Here is a 13,147-nt window from a genome sequence, read left to right as displayed (position 1 = left end):
TCCATAGGCATCCACATATTTTAGTCTGGTTTCAGTTTAAATCCAGTCTCTGAGAAATGCTGCAAAAACTAGATGTTTAACGATATTTTTGATCCCACCACCACCAGCCAAATATTTTTTCCTCCTTTTCCCTTCCTGCAAACTTCTAGGAAAAAAAAAAAAAAGGAAAAAAAAAAAAAAGAAAAAAAAAAAGAAAGAAAAAAAGAGAAAAATCACCTTTTCTAGAATCTAAATGTAATGAGGGTGCTACAAGTTTGTAACTGTACTGTGAGAGGGAAAAAGGAAGCCTGTTTGTATGCTGGAAATATACTTGTTACCATTCCTTTAGATATTGTTTGCCTTATGGATATCCATCATAAACGCAATTTGCAAAAACAAAGAGCCTTAGTGAATGTACAGTAACTAGACTTCTGTGTTCTCGGGATGCAGAAGGGAGCAACTTTGCTATTTGGTCCTTTAAGTGGACACATTGTGATATAAATGTGGAAATAAAAAAAAATTTGCACAAACCAGTTTGTGAATTGTTTATACTTAACTCATTTGTTTTTTTATAAAGTTTGCTCGGTTCTGACCAGCTCTCGGTGATCGTCGCCGCCGGGAATCCGTCGGAGCAGGAGCTGAATCCCGATCGACGCTGTGGAAAAGCCGCTGTTAGGGATGTAGGAGATGTCTTCCAAGCCCGTTGGGGGGATTCAGCCGCACAGGTTGGATTTCTTCTGTAACCCTGGTTGCATCCAGGGTCCGGAGACTGATAACCCAATCGCTGTTTTGATGTACCTCAAACTCTAAAAAGGTCATAGCTCATCTTTTTTTTTTTTTTTTTTCTCAGTAACTTTGTAATGTGCGATTCCTCATTGTTCAAATGCTTTCTAAAGCAGCCCGCTTGGGTGTAGAAAGCAAAGACTTTCAATTAACTGTAATTGCTTTAACATTTGGGACTGGTTGTTTTCTGCACTCCCCGGCGCTGGGCTTCTGGCCAGGGGAGAAGAGGAGGGGACACGATACCAAAAAATATTTCTAGGTTTTAGTGACGTTAACTCTTACCCCCTTTGTGCTGGATCTCGCTTCCGTGGAGAGAGTTCTCCTGCCTGGGAGAGCGGAGTCAAGCTCTTGTGGTTTTAAAAGGATGTTCCTCACCGGGCGTACGTTAAGTTGGTTCATTCCATGGAATACAACTGATAAGGTTTGGTTTATTTTTAAATCATTCTTGTTTAAACCTACTGCTTTTGTGATCTGACCGGTACTGCAATGTGTGGGTGTCTCGGAAATCTTCACTGATGTCTGTTTGCTTCCATTTCTGAAAGCTGAGAGTGAAAGAGAAAGTGCTTACCAAAAAAAGGTTTCCAAGTATATTTTCAGTTCCATGTTGTCCTGCTGCGGTGGATGAGGTGGAGCACTGTGCTTTAGCCTTGGGGAAACCTGCCGCCTTGCAATTCAGAAAGGCGGATTTGATGGTAGAGGCCTAAAAAGCTGGTCATTTGGGAAAACTGCCTGGGTTTTGCTTATGTAAAAAATATTGTGCGTCTCCTGTCCCCCCACCCTGTCTCCCTTTCCCTGAATGGTCTGATTTAGGAACAGGGTCTGTGCTCTTTTGAGCCCTTTGAATGACAAAGTATTCGTTACACTTTATAAACCCCATCTTTTCCTCCACCGCTTCCATTTCTGGTGCAATCGATGGCCTTTGCGGACCACGCTCGGTGAGGTGATGCCCAAAGCTCATCACTGCTGTCAGATTCCATCCAGCTCTCGGTAACGAGCCGAGCGTGCCGATGCTCGCTTCGCTTGAGGGAGCATCGGGTACCGGAGCCCTTTCCCTGGTGGTACAAAATGGCTGGAGAAATTCCCTCCCAACGCGAGCTTTAACTCTTGTTCCGCACTGAGGTTGTTCCTGCTGTTAAGGGTCAACTCACCTGGATGCCCCCAGGGTGAGCCGAGGCTTGACAATCTTTATTTCAGCATGCCAGTATAACCAGTTCTGTGAGCTCCAACAAATGTGAATAAGTTTACAAGGTGATATTCTTTTTTTTTTTTTGTCAATTTTGTAAACAAGTTCAAATGAAGTTTACCATGTGCGTATCTGCTGTGTGCTCTCATTTTTGCACGAACCCAGTTTCTCTGCTGCTGCTTCCTCCCAACCGCCTCACAAAATTTAGTCTTCCAAAATCTTAAATGGATGCGCGCTGCCGTGCCTTGTCAGTGGATGACACGAAATGGCTCACCTGCAAATCTCTTGGGAATCGCCTGAAGTTACCTGAAATGCGTGTTTTTTATAGGTACGTTCAGGGTGTAGAAATGTCTTCTGACGGAGTGGATGGATGGAGGAGGCTCTAGAACCTCCTCCTGCCCCACAGGTGCTCGCCCACCCCTGAGCGCAGCCGGCCTGAGGAGCCCTGGGGCGGGTTGTGAAGGTCAGAACGATCGTCTCACTGGGCGGGTGACCTTTGCTCGCTCGCTGCCTCTCTGCCCGTTGGCGTCCTGAGGTGGTCATTGCCCCCGTAGGGCCTGCCCTCCGCTTGGACTGTAAAACCAGAGCAGAAATTAGATTTTGGGGCAGAAAATAGAAATTTTTTTTTTTTTTTTGAGCATTTTTTTTTTTTGTACACCGCATGCTCCCCTGCGTTCCCTCCACCCCCGGGGCTGCCCCCAGGCTAAAGCACCCTGAGGAGGGCTCCTGCCTCAGGGAAGCGGGGGGGGGGAGGAACCGGCCTCCGGGCCTTAACTCCCCCCGCTCCGCCGGCCTGACCGCCCCCCGGGTCGCTGAGCCCGCCCGGAGGTGCCGGTGCGCGGGAGGGGGGAGCCCGGGGCCCGGCGGAACGGTGAGTGCGGGGCGGGCGGGGCCAGCGGCCCCTCAGCGGCCGCGGGGGGTTCCCGCCAGGCCTGAGGGACCGGCCGCGGCGGAAGTGACGCGCGGCGGCTCCTGCCGGCACCCGTAGCCGCGGGGACGCCGGGGCCCCGCGCCGGCCCCGCCCCAGGAAGCGACGCGTTGGCGGCGGTGACGTTTCCCCGGGGGGCGCAGGGAGCCATGGCGGCCCCGCTGGCGGCGGCGGGCGGCGGGGCGGGGACGGGAGGCGGGGGGGGGGCGGCGGCGACGGGGCGGGGGGGGCCGCGGGCCGGCGCTGCGGGAGGGGGCGCGGGTGTCGGCGCTGTGCCTGGCCTGGTACGGGCTGAGCGCCGGCGGGAACGTGGTGAACAAGCTGCTGCTGGGCGGGTTCCCGCGGCCCGTCACCGTCTCCCTCTTCCACATCCTGGGGCTGTGCGGGCTCCTGCCGCCGCTGCTGCGGGCCTGGAGGGTGCCGCCCGCCGGCCCGGCCCAGCTGCCGCCCCGCGCCTACCCCCGCTACATCCTGCCCCTCGCCTTCGGCAAGTACTTCGCCTCCGTCTCCGCCCACGTCTCCCTCTGGAGGGTCCCGGTCTCCTACGCCCACACAGGTGAGGCCCGGCGGGACGTCCCAGTGCCGGTCGTGCTGGTATAGGGGGGGTCCGGGGGGCCCGGTGCAAGTGACCCGGTCCCCGGTGCGTGCTTGTAGCGGTGCCTGGTGCGGTGACACCAAACCCGTGTCCTGTGCTCCAACGGGTGGCCGGTGGGGTGTCCTGTGTCCCGATATGTGGCTCTGAGTACCCTGAGCCGTGTCCTGTGCCACTGTGGGTGCCTGGTGCAGTGTCCTGTGTCCCCGTGGGTGCCCAGTAAGGTGTCCTGTGCCACTGCGGGTGCCTGGTGCGGTGTCCTGTGCTCATATGGGTGCCCAGTAAGGTGTCCTGTATCCCTGTAAGTGCCCAGTAAGGTGTCCTGTGCCACTGTGGGTGCCTGGTGCAGTGTCTTGTGTCCCTATGGGTGCCCAGTAAGGTGTCCTGTGTCCATATGGGTGGCCGGTGCCATGTCCTGTGCCACTGTAGGTGTCTGGTGAGATGCCCCGTGTCCCACTGTGTGCCTCTAAGGGTGCCCAGTGCTGTGTCCTGTGCCCCTCCGGGTGCCCAGTGTCATGTTCGGTGCCCCTATGGGTGCCTGGTGCGGTGTCCCAGAGCACCAAGAACCAGCCTGTGTTTGTACGAGCGCCCAACACGGTGACAAGGAGGGACAACCCAGCGTGGGCTGTGGTTATGGCTTTGGTGGGACAGGACCTGAGCCCCTCCTCCATCCCCAGCGCTCACCCTCTGCTGACGGTGGTTAATGGAGCTGGCCCAAGCTTCGCGTCCCCACCGACATTTTCTTTCCGTTCCCAGTAAAAGCGACGATGCCAATATGGGTGGTTCTTCTTTCGCGCATCATCATGAAGGAAAAGCAGACGACGAAGGTGCGGACAGGTTTGCTGCAGTTTCTTCTCTTGGTGGTGGCGGTGGTGTGCTCTGCTGGCTTTGGTTACCTGGGTGAATGTTGGGATTGAAATTAGATTATGCAGATTTTACAAGTTCCTCTTTCTTTTATTGTGAGCGTCGAGAAATCAGGCGTAAGCATGGAGCAAGGTGACAGTCTCTGATACACTGGGGTTGTGTATTTTCATCACTTAATTTCCTCAAACTACAATAGTATAAAAGTCGATCCCTGGTTCTGTTGCTTTATTCTTCCTTCTCCTGCCCTCCCCAGATCAGCACTACGTATAAACTGGGTTGAAGCGAGAATTCTTAGAGGATGTCAGCTGCTCCTCTCTGTTCCTCTTTCAGGTGTACTTGTCTCTGATCCCCATAATAACCGGTGTCCTCTTGGCCACCGTCACGGAACTTTCCTTTGACATGTGGGGACTCATCAGTGCACTTGCTGCCACTCTGTGTTTTTCACTTCAGAACATCTTCTCAAAGAAGGTAATGGTTGTGCTGTTCGTGTCCCGGGTCAGTAGCATCATCCTTTAGCAGGACAGGGTGTACTTTCCGATACATACATTAGGTTTTTTTAAGTGGACTTTATAGTCAAAGGAGCCCAAGGTGATGGTTGGTTGTTTCACACGCCTGGTCTCTGCAGCTCTTCCTGCCTGTCGAAGTTGTTATACTGAAAATTGGGCAGAACCCAGAGTTTATCCCGTGCCTTTGCTTTACTCCTCGGCACGGCTTTATTTTTCTGGTGACAGTTCAATGGTGCTTAAATTTACCAGCTCGTTTGAAAGCTTTTAACGTGCCGTGCTGTATCAAATCCTTTCTCTGTGGTGAAGTCAGTGTCAACACTAGGCATTCCTTGAAACGGTAGAAACAAAGTTATAATATATATCTTGAAGCTATTTAGTTTCAAAGTGATTTCTGGTTTGTAGAGCGTTTTAAATGTATTACTATTGTATTAAAGCTGAGAGTCACCGCTCAAGAAACCATTGTTTTTCAAAAAGACATCTGTTTTTCTTGGGTCGTTCTTATAGGAAATTCATGCTGTGACATTATTTACTTATTTTCATAATTTATCTGTGATATGGCTCCTAAATCTCCACCGAAAACGTGGGCAGTAGCTGAAGAAAGGCTGGTTAATGGTGTTTTTTGTCAGGTGTTAAGAGATTCCCGAATACATCATCTTCGGTTGCTGAACATACTTGGGTGCCATGCTGTGTTCTTCATGATCCCAACGTGGGTTTTGGTGGATCTTTCTTCCTTCTTAGTAGAGAATGACTTGGTAAGTGTTGTATTAGGGAAACTGTTCGCTATTAAGAAAGAAAAGAGGGAAAAAACACAAAACCCCCCCAACAAACAAACACTGTAGGAGGTGTTTCAGTGTAGTTCCTCATCAGCACGGAAGGAACTGTTGGGAAATACCTGCAAATTGTTTCACAAAACACCATAAAAAAAAAAAAGCAGAGTGTTTATTGTGAGAATTCCTGGCAGGGTTGGGAGGGGTAGCTTACGTTACAGCATAAATCTCGGGAATGAGTAGCTGGAGACAGGAACAAAGGCACCCGGAATGCGTGTATGAGTTTGCAGGGAGATGTTTTCTCAGCGTTGGTAGTTGCATAATGCAACATACTCGGGTGCCCCTTTGGAGTTGTCACAGATGTTCTTCCTATCAAGGGCACGTAAGAAGTAGAATAGAATCATAGAATCATCTAGGTTGGAAGGGACCTTCAAGATCATCTAGTCCAACCGTCAACCTAACTCTGACAAAAAACAAACAAACAAACAAAAAAACCAAACACACATCACTAACCCATGTCCCCCAACACCATGTCAGCCCGCCTTTTGAACACCTCCAGGGATGGTGCCTCAGCCACTTCCCTGGGCAGCCCATTCCAAGGCTTGATAACCCTTTCAGTGTCAAAATTCTTCCTAATATCCAATCTGAACCTCCCCTGGGACAACTTGAGGCCGTTTCCTCTTGTCCCATCACCTGTTCCTTGGGAGAAGAGACCGACCCCCCCTGGCTACACCCTCCTTTCAGGGAGTTGTAGAGAGTGAGAAGGTCTCCCCTCAGCCTCCTTTTCTCCAGGCTGAACACCCCCAGCTCCCTCAGCCGCTCCTCGCAAGGCTTGTGCTCCAGACCCCTCACCAGCTCCGTTGCCCTTCTCTGGACCCGCTCCAGCCCCTCAGTGTCTTTTTTGTGACGAGGGGCCCAAAACTGGACACAGCCCTTGAGGTGGGGCCTCACCAGTGCCCAGGGGGACCATCACCTCCCGAGTCCTACTCCCCACGCTGTTCCTGATCCAGGCCAGGATGCCGTTGGCCTTCTTGGCCACCTGGGCACACTTCTGGCTCGTGTTCAGCCGACAGTCGACCAACACCCCCAGGTCCTTTTCTGCCAGGCAGCTCTCCAGCCACTAAACAAAGTAACTCGAGTTGTATTTGTGTTTCTTTGTCTCTTATCTGAAACCTGAGATCTTTCTTCCTTTTTTTTTTTCCCCTCTTGTAATGTTTGTCTTTACAACAGAGCACGATGTCTCATTGGTCCTGGACCTTGATGCTGCTTATCATCAGTGGATTCTGTAATTTTGCCCAGAATGTTATTGCCTTCAGTATTCTCAACCTGATCAGCCCCCTGAGTTACTCTGTCGCAAACGCCACAAAAAGAATCATGGTCATCACAGTGTCCCTTATAATGCTTCGCAATCCCGTTACGAGCACCAATGTCCTTGGAATGATGACAGCTATCTTGGGGGTCTTCTTATACAACAAGGTAAGGGGGTTAGTTGTGTGTTTATTTATTCAGGAAACTCACTTGAAACAGCCTAGTAGCTTTAAATGATTTTTTGGTACGATTTAAAGGCTAACAGAACAAAAATAGAGAATGTGCGGCATAAAACTTCGCGGCAGGAGATACGTGGGTATCGTCTAAGCCAAGTGCTCGGGTGCTTGGGTCAGGCCAGCTCTTTGGTCTCTAACAAACTGAAATTTTGATCTTAATATTTTCTTGAAAAATAAAGATTGGGAAGTAACTCACTCAAATCTCTTGAGCAAAAGAGCAGCTTACTGATTGGGCATACGAGAGGAATGAGGTTTTTGTTAGCAGGCACTAATACCTTAAAACTCTAATAGGCATTGTAGAACTGCAGGCTTTTTCTAGGTATATGACTATGTTTAGTGAGATCTAAGAAAAACATTCTTTCTTTCTTTCTTTCCTAGACAAAATACGATGCAAACCAAGAAGCAAAGAAGCAGCTACTTCCAGTTACAACTGGAGACCTTGTGAATTTGGAGCGGCATCGAAACACTCCAGAAAAGTCTCAGAACGGACTCACGGCGTTTGCACAACACGGAGACTATCAGTATGGTCGAACCAATATCTTAACAGACCACTTCCAGTATAATCGGCAAAACTATCCGACTACCTACAACTTAAATCGTTTTGATATATAGAACCCTGGCAAACAGGTATAGACTGTGATATCAAAGTGTCCCCAACATTGTCAGAAACTTTTAGTACATCCATGAATGTAAAGCCATTTGATCGTACAGGTTTTGCAGAAGGGAAGATGCATGTGTAGGGAAAGCGGTACAGACCTTCGATTTCTGCTGAGCAGAGCTTTAAACGCCAACCAGCTAAATCCGACACTGGAAGGAAATGCACAGTGTAGCTCTTGTACAGAGATCCTGGTGAAATGCACCTACGAAACTTCAGAGTAAAATCCCTGCTGTCACTGCTCCTTTTCCGAGTCTGTCAACTGATTATCCTCGTGGCAGCTAAATTCTGGCCAGTATTTTGTTTCCACACTGGTAACGTCACCTTGAATTTGTTCTCTAATATGTTTTAATGATATTTTCTTTTAATGAAACTTTCAGAAAGAAGTGAAGCTAAGGCGTTACTCCTGGTTCTCGGGATTTGTGTGTCTGAGGAGGGTTGGCTCACGTGTATCAGTTGCAGACAGGTAGACATGAATTCATCTCCGGCAACTACGAAACTTCGCCTGGGTATTAACTACTCTTGTGCCGATGCCTTCGGTTTTTGCTGACAAACCAGAAGTGTTTCTAAAAGGGTAGTCAGTGGAAAGATTGGTCTCTTGGGGAAGCGTTCTTCAGGCGGAGAGAAACAGAGTTGTCTAAAATCACTGTTGTCCCAGTCACTGTAGATAACAGACAAACACAGCTTAAGATGATAATTGTTTTCTGAATAATGTAGCCCTGTAATTTCAGACATTGCTCTTCCTCGGCAATACAGAAAACACCTTCACAAATAAAGTGTTTGGAATAATTTTTTTTTTTTTTTTTACTTGCTTCACACTTGTTCTTAAAAAACTCCTGTTGCTTTAGAAATTGAAAGGTTTAAGGTGTTTTCTTCTCAGTTTTATGCATACATTATGCTCTCTTATTACATGATTTATATATTATGAATGCATTCATTTGAATAATTGTCATTCTTAATTGTTTCTTAAGCCTATCCTTTTAGCCCCCAATTGTTTTGTTTTTTTTTTTAAGTTTGCTCATTACCGCTGTTGGAGTTGCTGTGTGCGTTTAGCCTGACTCCTACTGTCTGCTGAAAGAAGTTGAAATTTGTATCCTGCTCTGTTCCCGCAGCTCCCCTCGCTCGAATAGGAAACTGTTAAGAAAAAATGACTTGAATCAGCCGTAAATAGATAAACGGTGGGTGAGAAGTGATTCCGTCAGTAGAAGCGACCGTATTAATTCTAGACCAGTTGATTGTTGTGTGTCAGATCCTGCGTTTGTGCGGAGTGAAACCGGTTGAACTCGGGTTTCGCTGGGTCAGGCTGTTACTACTTTAGCAAAAGAAGATTTTAGGGGCCTTCTTTCCTTAACAGAGAAACTGTTGTACAGTGAGATTTTTGATAGCAGAAGCGTTACGTTTTTACTAGAGAGGTATTAGATACCAGTGACGAAATTCAGAGTGTGGTACAGAACACTCCCTCCACTTATTTATTGCTTTAAAAATGACCATTTCCATGATGCGAGATGATGATTTGGCTCCTTTCTGGATAATAAAGAATTTATTTTTAAGTGCAAAGTCAACCTGATCTCATTCTTTTGGCTGACTGTGGGGGCAGTTACGGAGACTGCCTTCCACCGTACAGTCCAAAAGAGGAAATGGTTCTTCGGGACCTTCAGAGGTGGGCTCCATACGCTGCTAATGCTTGTGAGCAGAACTTCCTTGGCTTGACTGGGGTTGAATCTGTTCGTGCTGGCTTAGAACTTGGGCTTTTAGTTTAGAAAATCTAAATGAGTAAATTATTCCCTAACCCTGGTTAACGAGAACAAGATAATGAGGAAAAGCATTCTCTCAGATGAAATTTCTTTTGCCTGTTCCAGCATTAATTTATGTGTAATTATTTCTTTTTAATATGGGAAGGTGCAAAGTGTGTGTTTCTAAGGCTCACTTCCCAATAGTTAAGTGCTTTTACATACATGTAAAAAGGATTTTGTGGGCTCTGGATTTGGATTAGGTTCTGGCTCTGCAAAAAACTAGTTTGAGGGTGAGACATTTAGGCTGAGATTTTTTAAGAGGGGCTGAAATTCTCCAGCTGCTTTCAAAGGGAGCTGGCTGTTAACTGTTACACTCCTGCAAACGCTTAATTGTGTTCTTTGTGCCTCAGTTTCCCATCTGGAAAACAGGGATGATTTTTCCCTATTTCATAACGGGGTAAAATACAAGAAAAAAAAGTAGCAGTGCCCCCAGGGACGTGCAGGCATAGTCTGAGTTCATCTGTACATCTCTGGTGTGTCTCCCGCTGTACCATCTTCATACAACTGCAGCTGTTACTTGGAATAAAGCTCCGCGTTCTTTATTCACAGATGAGGGGCTGTATTAAATATATTTAGATGGTTTCCTTTTAAAGAACGTAACCAACTCTTTCTTGCAACTCTCTTCAGAGGGAGCTTGCACTGCACGCTTACTGTGGCAGGTCTTTAGCTCAGCTTTTTCTGTCACAAGTACAGTACCAGGTGAGGGCCTTCTGTTGAAAACACCTTGTCCCGAATTCCGGTCTGGGCCCGTGGCCTCACTCTGTCTCTGACCCAAAACTGCTGTACGTGCAGAGCAAAAAGGGGCTGACCCAGAATGAGGATATCGCCCGTTTAGGGCCCGGAGAGTGAATCTCTTCCCTGGGGACTGCCTGACGGTGTTCCTGCTCTTCTCACTCACGTCTGTGGTCAACAGGGATAATTTCCTACGGTAGAACATGTAATTAAAACGGTCAAGTGAGTCGGTACAAGAGGTGGTTTTGCCGAGTACCTGAATCCGAGTCCTTAAGCAATATTGCCCACATTCAGGTAAAGGAAGTTTCTGATACTGTTGTAATATATATTTTAATCTTGGACTGCTGCAAGGTTTTGTTTGGCAAGGTGAAATGTTTGTTTTAACACAGTTTGTAAATTAATGACGTATTTAACTATGTACATAGGTCTGTAGAAAGTATGGAAACACTGGAATAAAAAGGGCATATCTAGACAATCGTGTATAATGACCCTGTTATTAAACCGAAGTGAAGGGGGTTGGTTTGGGTTTTTGATTGCAGGAAGCTTTGGGAGTGCCGTACATTAGTAGTAATGGCCACTTGTGAGATTAATTGGATTAATGCGTTGCCGTATGGGTGTGAGACCTTACTGAATGGTTACGTAGGCTGAAACCGGGATGATGGGGATGCAATAACTAGTGTTAGGAGACTCGTCACCGGTATCCTTAGGAATGTTTTGATTTCCATCGTGCATTTCTAACATACATGTAAATACATCACAAAATTGGGAAATTCTTCCCCAAACAGTTCTGGATAGTTCTAGAGATACCAGTGTGAAAGAACCCAGTCTCTCCCCACTACGTGTGGGTTCTCTGTTGGTAGCTCCGTAGAGTATTTGGTGCTCTTTGAAAATCTCTTGAAAATATCTCCCTTGCAGATTCAATTTTAGTACCCGGTAGGAATTAGAGCAGTTTTATCATCTGGTAAAATGCTTGTGTTTTTTAAAATACCTGAATGCTAAATGAAATTAAGGCAATACTTAGGCTTTGTAGGTGTACAGTGATTTGTATAAATAGCGTTGGGAATTTGGGGTCAACTCTTGGTGGTTCCTGAAGCTCGAGATCTTTTCTTTCTCATGTGTGTTCAAACTCACATTTTTCTGATGTAGCATTTTGCAGCGGAAGCGACTTCTGCCATGTAGCTGCTTGTCAAAAAGGTGCAATATAAATAAAGGGAAAGTTTTGTTTTTCTGAGGCTTCCATTTCTGAAGTGTGTCGTAAACTGTTAAAAATAATTCAGGAATATCTTTGCGGTGATGGCACAGGGCAGTAAAACAAATTTGTAATCCTGAGGTCAGAGGTGTATGATACAATCCCAGTGTTTAGATACTCAAGTGCAAATGTGCAGGTGGCAGTCACCACCCTTCTTTCTTTTGTTGTTTTGGGGTTTTTTTTTTAATGTTGGTACTTATAAATTTATGTGATTATGGGTGGTTTAACCAAAAAACCACCCCGAAAACGCATTCCTTGCTGTATGAAATCTGGCACTGAAGCAAGTGAATGCTTTTGTGGTGTTTTCCTGTTCTTATTTCAACTCTGTCCTGTGAAGTTCAGGATGTTCCTTGGCCGGATGCCCTGCAACGCCCCCTTCCAGCTGCTTGGGGTGACGGGAGGGAACCACACTGGTGACTTCCAGGTACTGGGACTCTTTCCTGTCTGAAATAAATCCGGTGTTCAGATGGGTTTTGGCGGACGCCTCTGTCAGGTAACAGTAGCTTTTGGGGCACTTTGTGGATAAACCATCGCTGCGTGCTGAGGAACGCGGCAGCCTGGGCGGTGACTGCGCGGGCTCCAACGTGCAAAGCAGTAACGGAACGCAGCAGCAAGAATTTTGAAAAGATTCTTACTTTTAAATATGAGCTAAAATTTGAACTTAATCTGGTGTTCTGGGATCTGTCTTGATTGCCAGGATTGCAGAGCGATGTAGAATCACCTTCAGTGTCTGTATTTTGTATTTTTTTTGTGTTTTCATTTGTCATTTGGATACATGGAAACATCCATCTTTCTGAATTTTTATATTCTGTAGATAATATAGTGGGGTCTTCATGGTATGTCTTGTTAAGAATAAAGAGTTATGCCTTTTTGTGAGATGTCTGTGTTATCTGTGTGACTGGAAATCCTGTAAAGTGTAATTTAATGCCTGAAACTTAAGATAGTGATTGCAGCTCCAGGTGAGCATTAGGGTACTCAGCTTTGCTTTTGACCTTATATGATTCCCAGATGATCACGTTCCACTTGTAGATTCAGTTTTCTTAAAATATTACAGGACACCAAAGTTATTTGGGCCCTGCGTTGAGTTTTCATGTCTAGTTCTCGTATAAATGGTGTTCAAGTGTGGTGGGGTTTTGAATCGTGTAAGTAGAGGGAGCTGAGCAATTTCTGCCGTGCCTGGTACCTCTTGACTAGGATGGGAAGCGGATCCGATCAGTACCTTGCTTTTGAAGGGATGTTTTCCTGAATCCATCAGGTAAGTAAATGTGGATCAGCACTTTCTTTCCTTCCTCAACAGTTGTATTTTAGGTTCAATTTGCTCCCTGCTGAGCCTTCTCTTCTGAGGAGTCTACTGACCTGTGTTTCTTCTCGTCTTGCATCACGCCAATGGTCTACGTAGCTGAAGTGCTGCTGCAATGGATTGCCCCCCAACGATGAAACAGCTGTTAAACGACATGCTTTCTTTCAATGCTCTTTATCAATTCCTGGCAATTGAACTGCAGCTTGGACGTGGCGTTTCAAAAGCAGACGAACAGCGTGGTTCTGGAGCGGGAGTGGCCCAGCAGCCCTGCA

At 46.9% G+C, this 13,147-nt stretch overlaps 1 protein-coding gene across 1 annotated transcript; it reads left to right on the top strand.

Moving 5' to 3' along the window:
* Window positions 1-3,022: 3,022 nt before the first annotated feature.
* Window positions 3,023-8,585, top strand: SLC35E1 (solute carrier family 35 member E1). Its single transcript, XM_074163856.1, is given in 7 exon segments — window positions 3,023-3,097; window positions 3,099-3,429; window positions 4,222-4,292; window positions 4,660-4,797; window positions 5,462-5,587; window positions 6,833-7,078; window positions 7,525-8,585. Coding segments are annotated over 7 exon segments (1,221 nt in total). The 3' UTR covers window positions 7,759-8,585.
* Window positions 8,586-13,147: the final 4,562 nt, after the last annotated feature.

Source organism: Numenius arquata, chromosome 25, assembly GCF_964106895.1.
Source record: "Numenius arquata chromosome 25, bNumArq3.hap1.1, whole genome shotgun sequence".
NCBI classification, from domain to species: Eukaryota; Metazoa; Chordata; class Aves; order Charadriiformes; family Scolopacidae; genus Numenius; species Numenius arquata.
The sequence above is the reverse complement of the archived record's forward strand: the minus strand, read 5'-3'. Positions and strand labels throughout refer to the sequence as shown.